Here is a 21,444-nt window from a genome sequence, read left to right as displayed (position 1 = left end):
GGGTTACTCTTCTGAGTTCGCAAACTGTTTGCTCATTTTACTTGAGGCTCCTATGCCTTGTAACAACCCTGAAGTGAATTTCTCCAGCCTCCTATTTTCTAAGCTCTTGGTTAATGAACTCTCTTACTCTTAGGTTTCCTGAGCAGTTTGCAGACCTTGTTAAAAAGGTTGTATTGCAGCACAGAAGCTAAAAGGTAAGATCAACTAAGTAGCATTGTCGAAAAGATTGAAAAACATTCATGTATATTCTTCTGAAATTTTTAGGTTGGTTGTATTTTGACTAGTGCAAGAAAAAGGTAGGAAGTAAATAAAACCAATTGAAACTGAGGAAACAAACCTCTGTCAAATCAATAATGTATAGTGTGGGGAGAAAAACCCCAAACACAAATTATGGTTCCTTGAAAAGTGTATTTGTCTCAAATTTGTTCTTCCTTCCATTTTTTTCATGTTTTAAGAGCAAAGAAAAATAAGTAATTCTGATATTGATCTTTCTCACCTGTTTTTAGTCTTATCTGCAGTAGAGTGGGGAGTCTTTCAGTACAGTTGTTCATTGAGTTTCTTATGTTTTACTTTTTGTATGAATAAAATAACAAAAATACTGTCAGTTACAAAAATCACAACCCTTTCTATTTGAAAGGAAAAGTCTCAAACTGTTGCACAGAAATTAACCATAGCTGTTATGGGGGGAAAAAAGCTAACAAAGTAATTCATCAAATGAGTTTGTCAGGACATATTTTGTGGTACAAAGTGTACAGAAAAAAATGAAAGGAAAATAAGTATGTTGTGATATTTGGTTAGAGAACAGGGGTTAAAGTCCTCTTTTGAGGGATTTGTGATGTAACTTACAGGGAGGAAGTAGTTGCGGGCTGATAAGCTACTTGCTTAATTTTGCATATGGAATTCCATTTTATGTGGAATGATTTCCATGAAAATATCATGAGACTATCCACCTAATCTCATATGCCAGTGTGAAATAGTTTATTGTCCTTACAGCTGGTTTTGTGGGGATATCTTTCTGACCTTTATGTAACTTTGCATGCAAAGGGTTTTTTTTAAGCTTCTAAATGTCTTTATTTTTATACAAAAAAAGGAAAATGCTAATAGTATTGACATGAAAATGTATTTTTTTGATGCAAACTGAAATTTATCCTGAGTGTTTCACAGATGTATGCTGTTTTTTAAACATAGCCATATTTTTCTTTAATGTAATAATTAGACTTGCCTTTCTAAACCTTGAAGAAGTTACAGTTCTGATTTCAAAGCTGTCTTTCCGTTGTCTGTTTCATTATATGGTAATAGATACCTGCTTGCAAAATATTCAGCTGGGCCTCTCTTTAGGAGCCCTGCATTTCTATAAGCTTATCCCACTCCTTCACAGCATGTGTGGAATTGGGAGGAGGTGAAATGGTATATATTGCCCTAGGGCAAGCAGTGTCTTGGTGGAAGATGGAAAAGTGTGCAGCTGAAGGGTGGCAAGCCTCCTGTATCACATCTCCACAGTATGTGGGAGGCTGGAGCTGGGAAAGGAGTTCAACTTATTAATTGTACTTCTTCCTACTTCTGGATGTGAAGTGGTGTTATATTGATACCTGCTTTGAAAATTGGTAAATAAAAAGCTGTAACAATGTCATCTCTTGGAGGTGCAAGTCAACGTCAGCCCTGTGGGTGCTGTACCCCATGCGTCCATACTGTTACAGACAGCATAGCCATCTCTCAGTTCCAAGTGATCATTAAATACTTGGGATAGTGATCTTTTACAACTAAACACAAACCATAACCTGACAATGACAGACATCAGGTTTTCAGATAAAATCTGCAGGTACAGGGCAGTTTAAAACATTAAGCAATTATTTTTTTTATTAAACAAGGAAACTTAATTATAGGAATATTTAGTCTCATTGTAATTATTGCAGGGTTCTTAAGAAGCTCTCAAGCACTCTGCTGTGCTATTGGAAGCTTTGTACAGTGTTAAATTCTCAGACTCAAAGGCATTTTGGTGTGAACTGTGCACTTGGAAAGTTTTTCTCATCACAAGGGACAGGTTACTTTACAGCTAATGCCCTGTCCATGCCTAGCCCCAATTACTCTATCACTTAAAACTCTAGTAGGCGTTGTGTGTTGAACTAACTTGCCTAGAGGAAGCAACTTCACACAAATTCCAAACCCAGGAGTTTTTAATTTTTTTAACTTCAGACTTTGTAGATAATAGAAGCAGCTAATCCTGTATTGAAAGTTCAGTTGTTCAGGGAAAAGTGTAAATAGCTCAGGTCTAGAAGGATAAAAATGTGTAGGTGTACAAAGCTACGTGTTTTTTTTTTTTTTTTTGCATTGTACTGCTTGCTGTAAAAAGGGCGTGTGTGCTGGTTAAGAATAATTGCTTTAAATTTGGGCTTTTTTTTTTGCAAATACAGCATATATGGTGAGTGTATTTGTATATATGTAAAGATGCATTACTGTATTGCTCCAGAAATATTTTCAATTTGTTAATTTTTAAAATAGATTTTTAATTTGTTTTCTGTTGTTAAAAGTGATGAGTTATGTAGTTTATATCTTAACATAGCAAAAGTGGCCTTTGAGATGAATCTAGAGCTTTCAACTTTTTTTTTTTTTTTGGAAGTTACATGGGTAAAGTATGTTCTAATCTTACAGAATTTCTTCGTTTGGTGGTTGGTTAGTGTTTTATTTTTTGGTTTGAGTTTTTTTTGTGTATCTTTTTTTTTAAATGTAAAGATTTCTTCCATTATGGATGTAATGCTAAAGACAAGCACAGCATTTAGGAAATATGTATTTGGATTGCCTGTGCAATTCATGTTAATATCCTTACATTCATGCATTATGAGGTTTTAATTTTGTTAATATTTTCCAGGAAATCTCTGCCTCCTTTTTATTGCAAAAAATGTACTTGCTTTTGTTGTGAGAAGCATTACAATCATTCCTTGAGTTCTTTGTCTAAGAAGAATGGAGGATTTTGTGTACTTATAAGGCAGCTAAATGCACCTCTGGAGAAAATGATTATTTCTTACACTATTATCTTGTAATTGCTTATTACTGCAGACATGCAAATCAAGCTTTTCCGAGATCATGATTTTTATGCCTTCCATTTGTTAAGTGCTTGATGTGAGATCTTGCAATGTGATTTGCCTTTCCTGCCCTCTTTCTCCCCTCCACTCACTCCCAACAGAGGAAAAAGCTCAGGTCAGGGAGCTGTGCTTACATGAGGGCATTATGTGATTAACAAATTGTAATACAGTTCTAGTGGTCTTAAATTGGGTGCCCAGAATAATTGATATTTGGGATCTGATCACTTTGTGCTGGGCTGAGGTTTTGAAGAGGAATACTTGTGCCTTTGGATTTGGAGCACTTGGCAATATGTAAAGCCTATTGCAATTTCAGACCTTTCACTTCTCTTTTTAAGTAAAGAACGCCCTCTTCTTTTTGTAATTAATTTGTTTTTTGAGTGAGGTTAGAATTAAGGGCATCATAAGTATGGATTATAAACAGCTGACTAGCTTGGCCAGTAATTTATTGCCATGAATACCTTTCAGTGCAGGGTATTGCCCAAAATGTCTGTATCTCTTGTCTAGAAGGACATGTCCAAAACTTTCTTGAAAGAAATAGAAATTACTTAATAGAAATATTTATATCTCTCAAAGATGAGTAGAAGTCCAGTGTTGAAAATGGATCTGTGACTTTCAGGATTTGAAAAGAATTGCTCTTCACAATTTGGAAAGCGAATGGAAGACTTGTAAAAGAAAGTTAGTCTTTTCACCAATGACTTGCAGGAGAGTTCTCTGGCATGGTATACAGCAGAACTTTCACCAAGGCTCACGAGTCAGCCACAGTATATGCTACCTTTCCTTTCCTGTTTTCCTACACTGTTATTTGGTGGGTTTAATACAAGAGAGGGGATGGTAGAATGAGAGCGAGTTGGTTGATTACATGTGGAAATTGTGGGTTAGAGGCACGGGGAGAGTTTGTAATGTGTAGGGAGCAAAAAAAAAAAGTTGGAGTAGTTGTGGTAAAGTTACTGATATATAGCATAGGAAGCAAGGCTCTGCTCTGTGTCAGAGGTTGGCTGTCCATGTCACTATCCCCTAAATCCCAGAGATCTTGAACTACAGCCTGGATTGCATTTTTTCTATTCTACTAAGTCTTTGGGGGTGGCCATAGCATTTAAAATACTGTTCCCTTCAGGAGGAAAGACATCTATATTCAGTAACTTATTTTAAATCAAAGAATGTTTTTAGTCTTCTCTGTTATTCTCTTGTTCTGCTCTTTAGTTTTACACGCTCATCTATATTTCCATACGTCTTAAAATTCCTTCATAAGGTGAGAAGGGCTTTAATTAAATTGAGCCTTATGTCTATCTTCCATCATATTTGCAGAAGTAACTGACAGCAGATCCTCCTTTCCCCCGGAGAACGCCTTTTGATCCGTAAACTCCCAGCTCTGACAGAGTGATGAGGAGCCTGGAATTATCCTACAGTTGTGCAAGTTACTCCTGTCTCCCTCATTTTCCAAATTCGTGTTGGAAGTTGCTTGTGTAGCTTAATTGTTTTGCTATTCTGCTTTTTTCCAAAAGTCCCTGTTACAAAATTAGATCACTACATTCATAAGGAAATTACAATTCAATATACTAGACTTTCCCCTTACTGCCCAAGTCATATAACATTAATGAAATTGTTTCTTGATATTAGTTTGTCATGCACAAACAGCACAAATTTAGTACTGGAGATCGTATAGCAAGCTGAAATGGCTTCTCACAGAACAACGGGATGATTAGTGACACTGAATTTGAAAGCAGAACTGGGATATGGTATTAAAATTTGTTATTTCTATATACCTGAAACTTCAAATGCTCTCAAATATACTACACGGAACCTGTTCAGGGTCTTCAGTTAAAATGAAAGCTTTTAACATTAGCTTGTGTGCAAACAGCGAATACTGCAAGTGGACTAAACCTGAGACTTCAAATAATAAATTCACCCAAAGTAGCTGTTGCCTTAATTAGATATAGCTTCAAAGTGTGTGCGAAGATTTTTCCACTACAGCTTTTCATCACTTCCACAAGTTCAGCATGCCCTATACAGATGCTTAATTTGTATGCTGGGCCTTGTGATAAAGCTATTTCTGTCGATGAGATTCCAAAATTATAGACACTGATGTCAATGCAGATGAGGTTAGCCTAATTTGGTCAAGAGAGGGCTATGCCATGCAAAATCTTCTTTACATGGGCACATAAAGGCCAGTGCCAAGACTGACAGGTGTCCAGTGGGTGGCAAGGAGCTTCAGAGATAAACATTTTTGTTGGTACTGCTACAATTCTTGCTTCTTTAAGAAACAATATAATAATTATATGGCTTTTTTTCAGCATCCCTGCAGGATAATTAAGTAAAATGCAAATGGAGCTCAATTTTACAAATGTAAATCTTTTAAATCCTATTTAAATAAGTTTTTAATGCTAGATTTTTAAAATTCAGAATCTGTTTTACGTTAAAGCTTGACAGTAAAAGTAGCATCTTGTTAGCTTCAAAACTTAAATGTTAAATTTGGAGTTATGCTGCTGTGAAATCCCGATAAGAAAAATTACTTGAATGTGGCTCGTAATTGTAGGAGGTCTCAGTGTTGTAAAAGCAATTAAATGCACATAAGGTTGAATAATGAGAAGTTTGTACAAGCGTATTGTATTTCTGAGAAGACTCTAGATATATATTCATTGTAGTTGAAGTCCCTAAACCTTTTTTTCTACTAGGTTTACACCTTTTTCCTATATTAGTGTCAGCTGTGAAGTGTTATCAGAAAAGTAATTAATGTGTTAATCTACTAATAGAACCCCCTTTTTTTTTTTTGATGCCTGTTTCCATACCTCCTTCCATGCCTCCCCCTAACAGGAGATTGCAATCATATCAAAATTTTTGCCAGGGATTTTTTTTTTTTGGTATTGGTTTTGAGCTTGAAATTATTCTATTTCTTTGTCAGCTGCCTCATAGTACTGATATATTTTAAAAAATGAAAAAAAAAACCCAAACCCTCTTTCTCTGTATCCAAAGAAAAATGTCTTATACTGACATCTCTGTAATAGAAGGCTGAATCTTTTCAGTCTATGTCAGTTGAAAACACAGTAGCCTTTTTCTGTTTAACACCTGCAGACTAAGCTGCAACACAACTGAAAAGCGCTCTCTCTTACTGGGTCAGCTTTATCTATGTTGGGTAAGATGATGAAATAAGTAGAGCAGGTTTTTGATGAAAAGTCTTTGGATGCATGGATTGCTGGTACCTACAGTCTAACAGAATATTAATTGAAGACAATAACTACATGTTTTACAAATGTGTAAATGTCTACAAAATAATAGTTTTGCATGGAAATGGCTGTACTAAACTTCATTAGCAGTTTTTTAAAGCATTCGCTCTAAGTTTCCATCTGCTACAGGTGAGAGAAGGAGAATTTGGAAGTATGCAAGATAGGGTTGTATTGGTAGCTCAGTAAAATAAAAGATGAGAAGCTGGCAACAATATATTGCTGCCTGGAAAATGAGGAAAGGTGTTGCAATGACAGGTGTTGAACATTTGTGGCATTTGGAAGGCTGGGGTTTTCAGCTTACTGTCTCATTAGAGCCTTTCCAAGTAGTTCAACTGAAATTGGTCTGCTTAACCAGTTCAGTTGAAATTGGTCAGCTTAACCTTAATGGGTGTACATTTAATTAGTTCTTGGGAAAATGCATGGAAGACTACAAGCATTTTTCGGTATGGTGCATAGGCAAGTTTTGAAATAAATGTTTAGTGCAGGTGAGTCTCTAGATGAGTTTTCTCCAGAAAGAGTATTGTATGAGAAACTGTAACTCTGCTAATTTTGTGTTTGGTTGTTGTGGATTTTTTTTAAGCTTGAAACATTAGATTGTTGAGGTGAAAGAAGTTGAATGTAGCCAGTCAACTTTTTTTTGTATTTCAAATCTTAGTTTTGTGTTTTGCTTTTTTCCTGTGAAATCCTCAGGCATGGCCAATGTGATCTTTCTACGAATCTCTTTAATCTTTATAAACTCTGTGATGACTATTTCAGTTAATTATTATTTTCATTGGTAATGCCATCCTGTTATAAATAAAATACTATATTGGTTTGTGGATTTGACAGCAGATGGTGTAACCAGTTTCAATGTTTGTCCTGTGTAGTCTTTCAGTTATTTTAATGGCAGTGATCACAGAATAGGAGAATAAAAGCGAGACTTGATTTATTTGAGCTGTTCTGTTGCCATCTCTGCTTAATTTATTAGCATGAAATTTCCAGATTTCCCCTTGAAATTTAATCTTTTTTGACAACATAATATTTTCATGTAATGGCTAGCAAGGAAGCAGCAACAAAGATGACTGTATTACTGCCTTTTTAATGTTTAGCGTGTTTTTTGAGCTTTAGCAAATGCCTGTGTACATAGGGAAATTCTGAAATGTACTTTCTCTTTGGGAACTTTTTTTTTTTTTTTAATAAACTTTGAAGATAATATAAGAAAATCCTTGCATAAAACCCCATTTACAATAAATGGAAGCTGTGTTGTCTGGGGAGTCTCAATAGGTGTCCATATTTAAATTTTATGTAAACTGCTCTTTAAATACTTCCTACAAAGTGAATTTTAGTGTATCAGAAGGGATTAAAAGCATCTTTTAGCAATATAGGAGTAGGGAAAACTTGCTAGTCAAGAACTAGGGAGGCAGATGTTTCTTAGGCTTGGAGGGAGGTGAGCCTTCATAGTTACGGGAGGTTGCCCATCACTTAAGAGCCAATAGAAGCTCTTAGGGGTTTATTTATTTTTTTTATTCAATCTATTAATTTCTGATTAATTTTTTTGTCTGAAGGAGAAAGAAGCCAGGGAGCAAGTCAAAAGGAGGAACTCATATTGTACCCTGTCCTTGTCCCTTTTAGCCTTCATTCCTTGCAGTGAATTGCTCTCTTCTTTGAGCTCACAAGTTAGACAGATATATCTGTCGAAATTCATACATACACCTGCTGCCTGGGGAAGCTCCGATTCCTTTCTGTGCTCCTGCTTTCCAAACACGCTTCTCGGAACTGTGAAGCTGCAGAGGTGAGCTAGTAGTGTTCATTTAAGAATAAGAATTATTGCACAAGCTTATCTCACAGGAAAAAAGATTAAACTTTGAGTTTACAGGACAAACTTCTTGTGTCCTTGGTGTCTTTTGTAGTAGTTTCTGGAGAATTATGAGGTGCAACTACCGTGACTTAAATTTCTGTAATTTCCTTCTCAGGTGTTGTGATGTGTTGACAATTTTGTGATGATGTATTTCTGCAAGATTGTAACCTCAGTGTTTTTTATTTAGGTTTCCAGTTAAATATAAGACAGGCAGTAAGACAGTCTTTCCCTGTTCAAAGAATATCCTTTAGAAATAGAACATGTGTTTTATTACAAAGTCTTAAACAGTGGTAGCTTTCCTTGTCACACATTACTGTTCATCTGTTTTCACTTACATAGCCAGGTTACTTGCAATATGTGAAGTATGTGGGAATTTAAATGGCTATTTGCTTCCAATATGCTGTTCAGTCTTTGAAGGTGTGTTTCATAGTGAAACATGTTAACTCAGAGCAGCTGAAACTCTAGCGAATGGATTGCAGACTGAGGCCCTGCTTTGTTTTGTAACAGTACCATATTTTGGCTCTACAAAATCACAGATGAAGGCACTCGTATTAAACTCTAAACCAGTCCACTCTCTTGCTGTGCCACAGACCTTCTATGAAGGAGCAGCTGATGGTATCTGCAAACACATGTGGACAGATACAAGCTGATGTAGATCAGCCCTGGCTGAGCATCTGTTTGACCATGCTAAAATGATTCTCTATCCAAGGTAATAAGCTTTACTATGTCCACTAGACAGTTGAAAAATGAATATTTCCTAAATATAATAATACAAGTATATGTGTGCAGAATGTTGTTATACTAACTTTTTAATACTCTTTTTATTTCTTTCAAGAGTATTTGGTAAAAGTGGAACATAGCTTCTTGCCAATGTCTCTTATCTGGAGAAAAGCAGAAATTTAAGTTCAGTGATTTAAACAAAGCCCTAAAATCCAATTGTAAGTAAGAAGCCTCAGAAAAAATGAATGTGTAAAAAAACTGAGAAAGAATACTGTACTCTGGAACTTCAGTTCTTTGGCTAGATACATTTTCATAAGAATAAGGGTTATGTGGTATGAACTGGCACAGTGACAAATGATTCAATTTAAATCCTTTAAATGCGTATATTCTTTGTAGAAATTCTTTTTCTACAAATTTATTAGGTAAAATAAGTCACCAGAAGATTAACTGAAGTTTGTGATATGACAGAGGCACTGAGACTATTGTACAAGAAGCATTTTAGAACTAATCTGTTCCTAGATGTTTAATCAATGCAAGGAAGTTAAAAATGCATTCTTACTCCTCAACTAAGATGTATATTTTTGCCAAATCACTTTGTTACGCAGCCATTTCTATTAACCTACGTAAGTGTGATGTTGAGCAAATAAGATGAAAAGTTAAAAACAACTATCAGAAAAATGCAAAATTTAATAACATGCTTGCTTTGGCGAAGATTTATATATAAAATACAGAACACCTCTTACCTCTTTTGGAAATACAGTGCCTGTAGCACAATCACAATAGTTTTCTGTTGCTACATTAGAACAGTTGATGAATGAGTGCTTGTATAGAAATGTAGGATTGTTGGGTTCCTTTCATTCACTGAGATTGGATACCCTCTTTTCTAAGGAGGGGTTTGTGTCTTTTTCTACCTCATTGAAGATTGATTTTCTTTAATTTTTCATGTTTACTTCTTGCTTACTAGGCAATATGTAACATTTTAATAGGCAGCCAGAATAGTTGAAACCTTGTACCTAGTTGCAAAATAGGCTAACATGGCAATTTTAAAAAATAAGATGATGAATTAAAAGTAAAAGGCTTAGATAACATTTAAAATTAAGACATGAAAAACTAGCATTTGTAAAAGTTGATCATTGCATATGCACCGTACAGTTCTGAAGGGCTTGTTCTCAGTATCCCTGAAAATAATAGCATCTTTTCCTTTTATTTTTTTCTTGAGTGCGCTGTTTAGTAGTCGGGTTGGGCTGCAGAAATAGCTACCCACATTTTCTACAAGAATACTCATATATTACCATTTAATTATTCTCTGTTAGTGAAGACTGCTGGAGAGAAAGATCACACATGATAGATAATGAGAAAGAAGAAAAGTGAATATGAAAATTAGTTTAGAGCTATGTGGATTTGTTTTCTTCCACTACATGCTGATGAACTGGTAAATGATAGGCTTATTTCTCTGCTGTCTTTACATACTGTTAATATAAATATGGTTAAGTTCCCTGACTGGTTCATAACAAGTAATATGCCAGTCAGAAATCTACTGTGGAAATGGATGTGCCACAAGCCACTGCTCTGGGCTCATGCTGGAAGTCAGTGTTTGAAGGTTAAAGGAGGCTCCATGAGGATCTTATTTTTGGGCCAGGTGTACAAGTGTGTGTGTGTGTGTGAAATCGGGTCATTCTGCAAGTAGGTGTGATTAGCAGTGAGTCTCGCACTTCTGCATAAAAGCTCATGTGGTGATGCAGATCTGTGAAGACCTGCTGCATTTAAAGAGGAGCATCATGTGAGACCTAATAATGTCTGTGAAATATGGTGCTATTCCTTCAGCTCTATATTTCGTATAGGTGTTAGTGAAACATTTTGGGAGAGCATTTAAAGGGGAGCATTTAGAGGCAGTTCTCTAGGTATAGTAGCTACTGGGGTTTGTAAGGCAATACTGAGTCATTCTTTAGGACTGATTAAATTTATTTAAAAAAAATAAGGATTGGAACAGATGGGTGTTGAGAAACACACAAGTGAATCTGGGATCCTGTATTTGGTACTTAAAATAATGGAGTACGCTAATAGGAAATTATAGGTTGCCATGTGGAGCCTTGCAGATCTCTAGGAGCGTATATGGGAATAGTTGGATCCTTGAAAATCGTGATGGCATATTAATGGAGAGCTACTTTGAATTGGTAGGAGTTTGTTCCCTGTGATGCAAATTTCATAATGAGAGCAAACAGATATCTTTACAGCAAGTTCCTTGGTGGAATCTTTGTAACAACTGTTGGAAGACCACAGGTCCTCTTTCTGCTGTATTGATGCTGAATTCCTGTCTTAAGGAGTTACACAGAAATGTTTGGTTGGCAAATGCAAAAATTGTAGCAAAACATGCCTTTTATGGTTTAGATATATCTGCAATGCTGCATATCATTAAATTAATATTGAAGTTGTTGCAGTATTTGTTTCTTCATTTGGAAATGGTAAGAGACAGCAATTGCACTTGTACATTTGAGCTGATGGTAAGGACAGAGTTGCAACATAGTGAGTATACTCAAACAGTGTTACTAGATGTAAGTACTGGAAATCTTGGCTTATCGGACATAGACCTCTGCAGGCATTGAGAAAATTAATTTTAGAAAAGGTGAAAAAGAATGCACTAAAAAGTGGGGAAGAAAAAGAGAAGAAAGAAAATGAAACAGCCTTAGGAACTTTCATATATTTAAAAGACAAAAAAATACAATGTATGATAGCTTTTGTTTTCAGTGTGCTCCTTCATTTCAAGGTGAGGCTGTGATGATGTCCACAGCACTGATTTCACTCACAGAGCTTTGTATAATAGGAAGTATGTTACCACGGAGGGAATGTAGTGCTATTTTATTTTTATGTAGTCTTGTACCTGAGAGTTTACCATAGTTGCTAATGACCTTGAATGATTCCTTTCATATCCTTAGAAAATATAATTATTTTGCCTTCACCTTCCATTTGTTAATAGGGTTATTTAAAACAGTACTTGCTCAAGAGAAGCATTTGAGCTTTTTTGTTGATTTCTCAACCTTATCATACAAGCCAGTGCATTATTTAGTCTTCCTTTGACCCCAAATTTGGAATCCTATTTATGAAAAGAGTCTTTCCATTTCTAAGTCATAGTTAAACTGAATAATGCTGTAGTGTTGCTTAACAGATGGCCTTAACAGTATTTTTATTTCTGTGTTCTGATATTCAACTTCAGCATAAGACAGTAGTTTTAAGGAAAAAAAAGTCAGTAGGAGAAGGCTAATTAAGTAAACCCGAGGGGAAAAAAAAAAGGATGGTTACATGGTGTCAGGGTGTTTTCCAAGATTGTCTTGTTCCTGATATCGGTGAAAGAAGGATTTGCTCCATGCACTCAGGGTAAAACTACATCCACACACTCCAGTAATGTCTTCATGTGTTTTGAGACGTGAAAACAGAAGACTGATCAGGGATTGAAAATAGTGGTGATGGAGAGAAATGCTTGACCTTTGAAGTATCAGGCTATTTGTGTTAAGAGTTTTATTGGGAGGAGAGTTCAATCTTGAAGCAAATCACCTTTTTGTCCCTGTTTATTGTGTCCATTTATTTGTTTTCCAGAGCAGTTTTGGCATGTGCTAATGAGGCTTGTTTCAAAAGAAACTAAGCCATTCCACTCCTTGTGTGCACCAAGTGTACCCTAATCCTTAAGAGGGTTTGACCAGTTATTGGTCATTTGAACCTCCCATGTTAGGGTCTGCTTCGAGGGGTTTGTGTAAATATGGCTTCCAAAAATCCCCCTCCTGGTCTTCATATAGTATAGATGTGAAGACCTCAGCAGCAGCTGTGTTTTGATCTGCTGCAGTTGAGCCAAATTGCTCATTGAAATAGTCTAATGCAGACTGTTGGTGACGAGTTGTCAGGTGACTTTGTCAAATTTGGAAAAGGTTATGTTTTAAAGTCTACCTCCTTGACGACTTGTATTTTGGGTGGAACTTGCCGGACCTTTGGATAAGGGGATAAATGCTGTATTCATTAAGTATGGTACTCAAAGATCTATTATGAATGTTCTTGCCTGTGCTTTTGATCTGGCTGATTTTGACAGGCATGGGGAGGGAAGAGAGAGCAGAAGATATATGTTTAAATGTAAGAACTCACAGCTGGTGCTGAGATCATGATTATAGCCTAAAAACCAGCACAAATATTGGGAATCATATTATAAAATACAAGAGCCCTATTCCCCTTACTCTTTGTTCAGTAAACATCCACTGTGGTATTTGTCCTCTTTTCCTATGGATAGGAAGAGAGTAATTTCTTAGTGCTAAAGTTACTCCTTTGGTAATCTGTACTAACTTTTGTGTTTTGTGCACATGTTGGAATTTGCATTATGATGTTCGTATAAGAAAAATAATTATACAAAGAGCAGAGTCTTCATGTAATTTTCCTTTCAATTATTCAGCTTCATCCTTTTAAACTCCTCAATATCCACCACACTTATTTTTTCCCTTCTGTAGCTACTTTTTTTCCCCAAACTATTTGAGATTTCTTTGTATTTCTGAAATGAAACATTTTGGTCTGCTTAAAATGACAAGAAATGAATCTCAAAGCTGTACCAAGTATATAGGACTTATTGTCTGCATAATCAATGCTTTTAGAGGAATTTACTCTGCTTTCCAACCCTGGAAATTGTTGGGTGGGGGTGCGGAGAGGGTTGTAAGGCAAGTTCAACCCTTGGAGCAATAAACGAGCAATATGCCTGTTCAGGCATGAGTATGTGTGGCAAGAAAGGTAGTATGAAGGATGGCTTGGTATTCAGTGGACAAAAGGAGAGATGAGAGAACGGTTTCAATGATTGCCTGTATTCAGTGCATTAACTTACAGTAAGCTGCTATAAAAGCAGTCTTCAAATATGTTTTGAAGTTCGGTCCATAGCAGTTCTCCACGTAGTAGCTATGGTAAAATCTGCTGGAAACAGGCTCTTCATATCATTTAAAGGCAAGGCAGTATTACAATATTACAATCACAATGAATTAGCTCAGGTGGTGCTGGAGTTTGATCCTGTAGTCTGGCATGCTTCGCTATATTAAAATATCCGTTATAAAAGCATGTAATCGTGGGGTTTTTTTCAGTTACTTTAGCATTTCTGTTGGGCTCAGAAACGTTTCACCGTCTGCCACGTACTCTGGCTGTAAAACTAACTTGCGGAGTAGGGAGGGGGGCAGCGCCGCTCTGGCAGGGCGGGTCGGCGGGGCCGTCAGGTGACGGCAGTCCCGCGCAGCTGTCGGCTGCACGGGCAGCCCATGCTTGCCACCCGCCCTCCTCTGCCTCACGGGCAGCCCCTGCCTGCCACCAGCCCTCTGCCTCACGGGCAGCCCCTGCCACCAGCCCCTGTCTGACACCCTCTCTCCTCCGCCTCACGGACAGCCCCTGCCGCCCGCCCTCCTCTTCCTCGCCGCGCCTGGGTCTGGGGCTCCGAAACTCGCGCCCAGCCTCCAGCACTGGCAGGCATCGGGGAGGAGATTATGCTTCAGGTCTTCAGGGTGATTCAATGGGAATTGCACTGATCTGGTGTTTAGCTGTGATCCTTATCAAATGGATTACTTCTAAGGTAGGCCATTTTATTATTCTGTTTTGACTAGCTGGGTTTGTAAGTAGCCCGAGAGAAAACAAGTCATTAAGAACTTCCCGAGTATTTATTTTGCTTTTTAAAATCTAATCTGTTTTGGAAACACATCATTCGCCATTTAAGATTGTGTTTCTTAAGTGTTCTTACATGATTTTTATAGCTCCCAGACTTTTGCCTGCCTTGAAGTGGGAAGAGTGTGTTTGTAGCAGTGCCAGGTAGGAGACGGGGTGGGGGGGGGGAAGGGATCCGAAATGGCTTCTGAATGGCACGGGTTGTTTGTCTCCCTTACTAGAAGATCTTAAATTTTGTAGAGCTTTTAAAGGCTTTGTGAAAATAAAAGCAATTTTAAACATAGTAAGAATAATACAAATTAGCTTTTTTAAAAAAAATCCTGGATAGGATATCCTTTTTGTATTGTTGATTTCAGGGTTACTGGAGTGAAATAACAGTTTTGTTTGCTTAGGGGAAATACCAGCTACTTCACTTTGTAGCCTTTCCATTTGAGATGCCCGTGTTTTGGAAAATGCATGCTAATATTAGACAAAATTGAGACTTCCTTTTCTCTCATTCTAAAGAATGTAAGTATCCTCATAGTGTGTATTGTCGCAGTAAATATACATGAGATTGGTGCTTGGGCATGAGACCAGGCTCTTCTCAGCTTAGCTCGTTGCATACCCTGGAATTAGTTCCAAAAAGAGGAGTAAATTTAAATTTAGGATTGTGAAGGAGGGCCAGATCATTGGAGAGAAAGAGGGAAACTGGGGAAAAAAAAATCGTTGTTCATACATTCATATATATGAATTAAATATATATGAAGCATGATTTTAATATTTCTGTATAATTAATAGGAGAATCTGAACAAATATGAATATGGATTTGTTGTGAAAACAAGCTTTGCTAGGTAACCATGCCTGTACTCTTCATTGCCAATAGCACAGTTCTAGGTTTACTAAAAGCAAAAGTGGTCAGGCTTAGATGCTAGCACTTCTGATGACTTTTGTCACATCAAGATACCCTAGTGGATGTTCACTTGTGACTGAAGGCAGATGCCAAATGCTAAAGCTTTACAGTCTGTTTTTTAGCCCAGTATATCATCCACATTTTACTGGCATACTGTCGAATCGCTGGTTTTCTGAAACGACATAAGAAACCTGCTTAAGGATTATGTCTGTAATTCATTTTGGTCAAAGGTTCTGTTAAGGTGGGAAAAATAGGAATTCGAAGTAGCTAAAATAATACAGTTAAGCATAAAAACCTCTGCTTATTTATGGTTGTGTTTTTTAAATGTGCTAATGGTTGTTTCTTTAAAAGACACTTTTTTTTAATGTTCATCCAATTACCTTGTTTTGCTGTTACTTTTTGAGTCTTCCTGCTATTCTGATTTGGTTTCTAAAGGTAATAAATACCTCCATGTCTATTTGTCCTTTTTTTAAGTCAATTGCTTAAGCTTTTTTTTTCGGTTAGGCTTTCTTTTCTAATAAAACTTCAACCTTTTTTTTTTTTTGCATAGTTTTGATAAATCTTGAAGTTTTTACGTTGATTCAAATTTTGACATCTTATGATGACATGTAATATAAATCTAAGGTGTGTAAGAGAAAATACTGTACAGGTGTTTGTCAGGTGTATGTATCACTTATGTTGATAGCTATCATTCAAACAACATCTGAGTTGGTAAATGATTGCCATCTGTCTTGGACGACGATCATATGAAGTAGTTTTATATAGAAGAAAATATTAAAAGCGCCACATTCATGTATCTGGGGGGTGTGTGTGTGTCTTACTGCTAATTAGCATTGCTTCCTGAAATTAATTTCATTTTCTTATCACTGGCTTGATAAACTTTCAAAATACTGCATTGAACTCCAGTGAAATATTTAAAAAATAGTAGTAGGAGCGTTTTACAGTGGCTTATCTGAGTTCAATGATAGTTTAAGTGCTTTACAAATAACATTTTTCCAGTGGCTTAGTGAGTAAAAACTTTGTGATCCTTTGTGAAAAACTGTGGATCTTACAGTAGTATGGAGCTTTTAATTACTTAAAACAGTTCTAAGTATTATGATAAATGACAGTCTTGCTTTTGAAGTTCAACAATAGTTGGAAAAATCTGGTCCAATCAGTTTGTAATTCTAGGGACTTTTAGCTGATAAACTGTCTTAAAATTTTAAATAGTTTCCAAGTGTGCATAACCAGTAAACTGTAGTTGCCATGACAGAACTTCTCCAAACTTTTTTCTTACTTTCTCTCTCTGAAAACAATTATTTGACAGGCAGAAAAGCCAAATAGTCAGAAATGTGTGACTGGCTGTGGTGCTGTCCTCTGGCCTTCCTTTCCTAACTTCTCTCTAAACAACTGAGTCACAGAGTGAGGGTCGCGTGCTCTATTAAAAACCACAGATGGTTCTTTCTGATGAGAAGTACTGAATTTTGAAGGCCAGCGGCTCTGCCAGCTGTTTTCTGCCTTTACAGAATGAGACAAGCAGTTTCACTTGACAGTCCAAAACCTGGCTAGCTGGTGCTTGCCTAAGTGACGTGCCCAACAGTAATACTGGTGCTCTGCTGTGGGATGGACTGGGAAGTCCTTGCAATAAAACTGATACATCAATGGAAATGTTTCTGTTTGGCACAAACAGCAGCAGGTGCTTTGTTTCCAAGTGTTACATGCATACGCTGTACTCACTAGCATCACTGAACTGGTTTCATTTTGAAGATATACGTGTGCTCTTTTCTCATGTCATTCGTGTTGCATGGCCTTTAATAACTTTTCCTGTAGCCTTGTGAAAGGATTTGGAGAAAGAGATGACTTAAAATATGGCTTTTGGTAGATACTCTTTGCCTGTTTTTCTAGAGTCCTTATATCATTGTTCTTCAAGGACTACCGGATCCTCCATTCTAGTTTGAACTTCATCTGTTCACTTTCCACAAAGATGTGACAAAAGACAGGAAAAATGAAAGCTTTTCTTACTGCATGGCCCTTTGGAAGAATAAATGACATTTTAATATGAAACTGAAATTCAAGGTGATGTTTACAAAGTGGAAGTCCAGTGTAAACAATCCTTCCCAGTCCTCTTTCTGACATGTCTCCACTGCTGAAGCAAAACAGCCCACCCAGTTCAGGTGACTATGCTTGTGTCTGGAAAGGAGCAAAGTGGTGAAGAACCTCACTTCGTTGTTTGAGGAGTTTGTTGAGTCATTTGGAGTCCAGCAGTTATTCCCAGCAGACCAAAAAGGGAATGTGCTTGAAAAGGGAACCTGCCTAAACACAGTAGGATTGTCTTCAGTTTGAGCACTACTAATTCTGTTTGCCTGTTATAATTATGGTTATTTGTTTTGAGATTTCTACAGAGGGTCAAGAAGTTCAATATGCTTTATGGTTATTAACAGGGACAAAACTTCAAGTTGGCCAAAGAGATGGCAGAGATCTAGAAAGGAAACTTTATGCTAAATGAGTTAAAAATACCGCCAGTAACGTGATATTTTGAAGTGCCAGAAGTTAGACTCTGTCCATTAAGTTTTTAGCCAAGGTGTCTGTAGGCTGAAACAGTGTATGCTATGGTCATCTTGACTGTGTAAGTAGGGTACATTTTTAGTGTAACTACAACCTTTATGTCTTGGTGGAGGCTACAGATTATGATTACGTGTCAAGACTTTTGATTAGCAATGAAGGAAGAGGCATTTTTGGTGGCTAACAAGGGTAGAGTCCTGGTGATTAAATTGTTTGAACTGTTGAGTGCTTTACAGAAACTTTAGTCCTTCAAGACATACTTGGCTTTCTGCTTCCAGTTCTGCTGCACATGACAGTTCACCTTTCAGTAGAAGCTGATGCGTTAAATCTGGTCCGTTTGCTGAATGTAAAAAGTAGAATCTGGGCAGAGTACCTTAAAGAACGACAGGCAGGGATGATTACATTACTTCTCTTTTTTGCTTCTTTCCTTATATTTTTTTCAAGAGTAATGTAGGGGATAGTGTAACAAATATGCTGACAGTATTATTTAAAGTGGGAAAATAGGTAATGTACCTCTACCTGCTGTACCTAGTCTGTTACCTACTTGGTACAGAGGATGACACAAAGCAATTCATGGCAGGGTGAGTGTATTATTATTTAATTTACTTACATGTCAGAAGTGACTAAAACCCTCTGTACTGTTAGCTCCCTCTTCTGTGACCACCCACTGCAGTGCTCTTAGCTATCTGTACCTTATTTATGTGGTCTGACCACTTAGCACAGATTCTGTATTTTGTCCCTTGATGAAACTTGCTAAGAAGTGTTTTCCTCCTATCCATTTTATGTAACAGATGTCATTGAATGGGACCTCTTTGGGACCTCTACTCTTCAAGCAAAATTAGCTGAAATTGTCCTACTACTTATGAAGTACTATTAATAAGGTTTATGTGATAGTCTGCCTTTCATTAGGAAACCAAACTTTGAAAAATAATTTGAAAAGATTTTGATTGCTCAAACATTCCTATGAGATCTTTCAAAGTCTTTGCAGAACGAAATAACTTGTTGGTATAAGTAACTGGTTTACGTTTTAAAAAATGTGCTTTGTGTTTGATATCATACGTGGACACACTATCTCACAAATAATGTTTTGGATCTTAAGGAGCAAGTAATGTTTTAGAATCAACATATTAAAAGGATTTATTTTTCAGTAAATTTTTACATATTGTTTTGCTTCTCAGAGACTATTGCTCCAGTTGGGCATGGTTCTTCTAGCTGTATGTGTGCTTAACTTTCTCCTGTATTAGATTACAGAACTGTACTGGACATGACCAGAAATCTGTGATAGACAGGTGCAAATTGCAAGTTAGCACTAAATTACATCACTGATTGTGCCTAGTCAGTGATATGAAATGTTCCAGGCTACTGAAAATACATTCAGCTGAGATTTGCTGATATAAAAAGGTAGATTATATGAAGAAATTTGAAAATGTTAGTGGCAAATAAGCATAATTTTCTGGTTGAGTTGTATTCCTGCCTTTCCCATCAGGACAGTCACATTGCTCTGACAAATACTATACAAATGTATTTTAAGGGAAGGATTATTTGCATGGTTTATTATCTTCCAAGGAAACAGAGAACAAAAGCTAAGAAAACATATAAGTGCTGTAAAGGGAGTTCTTCCTTGTAATCTTTATAATAGGTACTATAATTGGACCCTTTTTGGAGCTAAGTCTTTGGTCATTTCTGTAATTAAATATTAAGCTTACGTGTGGAAATCTCTTAATTCAAGTGTAAGGTTTTAGTTCTTGAATGAAGTTTAACTTATGATTTTGGTGTCTTAGCACATCGGTTGTACAAATCTCGCTGATAGAGGTTATTTTGTGATAGAGATCTTTCTTTGTATGTGTTCAGTTTGTTCTGTAGATAGATGCATTTAAGCAATTTTCCTTTCTCTCCTTTCAAGTAATTAGTATTTATTTTTTTCTTCCTTTTAGAGTTCTTTTCAATAGCTAACAGCTGCTTTTCTGTCCTGTTTCCTGACATGGTTTGATTTCCCATCTTTTGAACTTGCACAGTTTCAGGCTGTTGTGTGACCCTCATGTAGTGTTGTTCCTGCTACACAGAATAAAAATGGGTGACTGAAATCACCTCCACGTTGTTTTTTACCTGAAGTTGTCAAAGGGATATGATAACCCATTGTGGCACTGAGGGCTTTACTGTCCTCAGCGTACGTGAGAAGTGTGGTGAACAGGGAAAGGTCATAGGAGTTCTTAGTGTACACACATGAAAGAATCTTATTTCTTTAAAGATCAAATGTGAACTGGCAAAACTGAGGTCTGATTGTGAAGGTGATCCTCTGATCCTAGAGTTAAGAAATAACATTAATGAAGGGCCTAGGAAGTGGCAGAAGATGGTGAAAATATAGGCAAAGTGTGAGGCAGGGTGCTAAGTCACACCAGGCTTTGAAGACTACATGATGCCAGTGTTATGGTAGTATGAGAACATTCCTCTAGTTTTTAGCTATTAGAGGACCAGTTTGTCACACTTGGGGGAGACTTCTTGGACTGTAACTATTGTTGCATTAGCTGAATATGTATGGACCATACATGTTTTGTGTAGTAAAGTATAGTCTGTGCCTCAATGTCACGTGTGGATAGCTTAATGACTCTCTTAGACTTTAATCATCAAATGTGAAGTACCTGTTTCTTGTTTTCTTTAAAATATCTTTATGCATTACATTCTGCTTCAGTCATGCTGTGATTTGCATACAGGAAGTATGGGGTGGCATGAAAGTAACACGTGGCAGCCAAGTCCTGCCCTTACAGAATATAGATTGACTTCATAGGACTGCATTAATGGGGTCATTTGTGTTCTTCTGTTAAAACTACCTGTAGCTTTGAAAGATCGAAATACTTTGAAGGTAAACGCACATAAAAACGCACAGTTCATGGTTCAAGTATTACATTCTAGAAGGCTTGAGGGGCATGCTTTTTTGTCTGCTTACTCTTGTTCTGTGTCTTTTTGTTCTGAGGAATGATTGAGGAGCATTGAAAGAGAAATTCGGGGAGGGACAGTTGTTTTCCTACACTCTGGCCTTGTATTTCATAATCTCACCACTGCTAACTCTTGTTCTTCCTTTGTCCATTCCTAAAATAAAATCAATACATACATCTATTTGAAAGATGGATGTTCAGATTTCTCAAATGAATTTTGAGAGTTAAATTTTAAGTGGACAATTGACACTTCATTTTCATTTCAATATAAAAATGATTCACTTCTAACTTGCATCAAATATACCTTTTTGTTGTTTTCTTTTTCCCAGAGACGTGGAGCAATTTCCTATGACAGCTCTGATCAGACAGCGTTGTACATTCGTATGCTAGGTAAGCACACCCATTTCTGTATTGTAAGCTTCTAGTATTTATGATTAATTTGAAACATTTTTTCCTTTTTATATTTGAGTGTTGAATTCTTAAACTTATCTCCTTTATCCTGGATAGTATTCTTGTTAGATTCTTTAGCAGAGTTTGGGTTCTTTTGTGTTGACTT

General features: G+C 36.7%; 1 protein-coding gene across 6 annotated transcripts in view; it reads left to right on the top strand.

Annotated features, from left to right (window-relative positions):
• The window catches only part of PDE7A (phosphodiesterase 7A), a 72,914-nt gene that overhangs the window by 17,376 nt on the left and 34,094 nt on the right, over positions 1–21,444 (top strand). For 3 of the 6 annotated variants that reach the window (XM_061994774.1, XM_061994772.1, XM_061994771.1), the window contains exon 2: positions 21,218–21,278. In XM_061994774.1, the coding sequence (XP_061850758.1) occupies positions 21,218–21,278 (61 nt within the window). Of the gene's footprint in view, positions 1–14,091; positions 14,437–14,645; positions 14,670–21,217; positions 21,279–21,444 lie in introns of those variants that run through there. The other 3 variants (XM_010208256.2, XM_061994773.1, XM_061994775.1) reach the window with 2 other exon arrangements.

Source organism: Colius striatus, chromosome 4 (assembly GCF_028858725.1).
Source record: "Colius striatus isolate bColStr4 chromosome 4, bColStr4.1.hap1, whole genome shotgun sequence".
Lineage (NCBI taxonomy): Eukaryota > Metazoa > Chordata > Aves > Coliiformes > Coliidae > Colius > Colius striatus.
The sequence above is the reverse complement of the archived record's forward strand: the minus strand, read 5'-3'. Positions and strand labels throughout refer to the sequence as shown.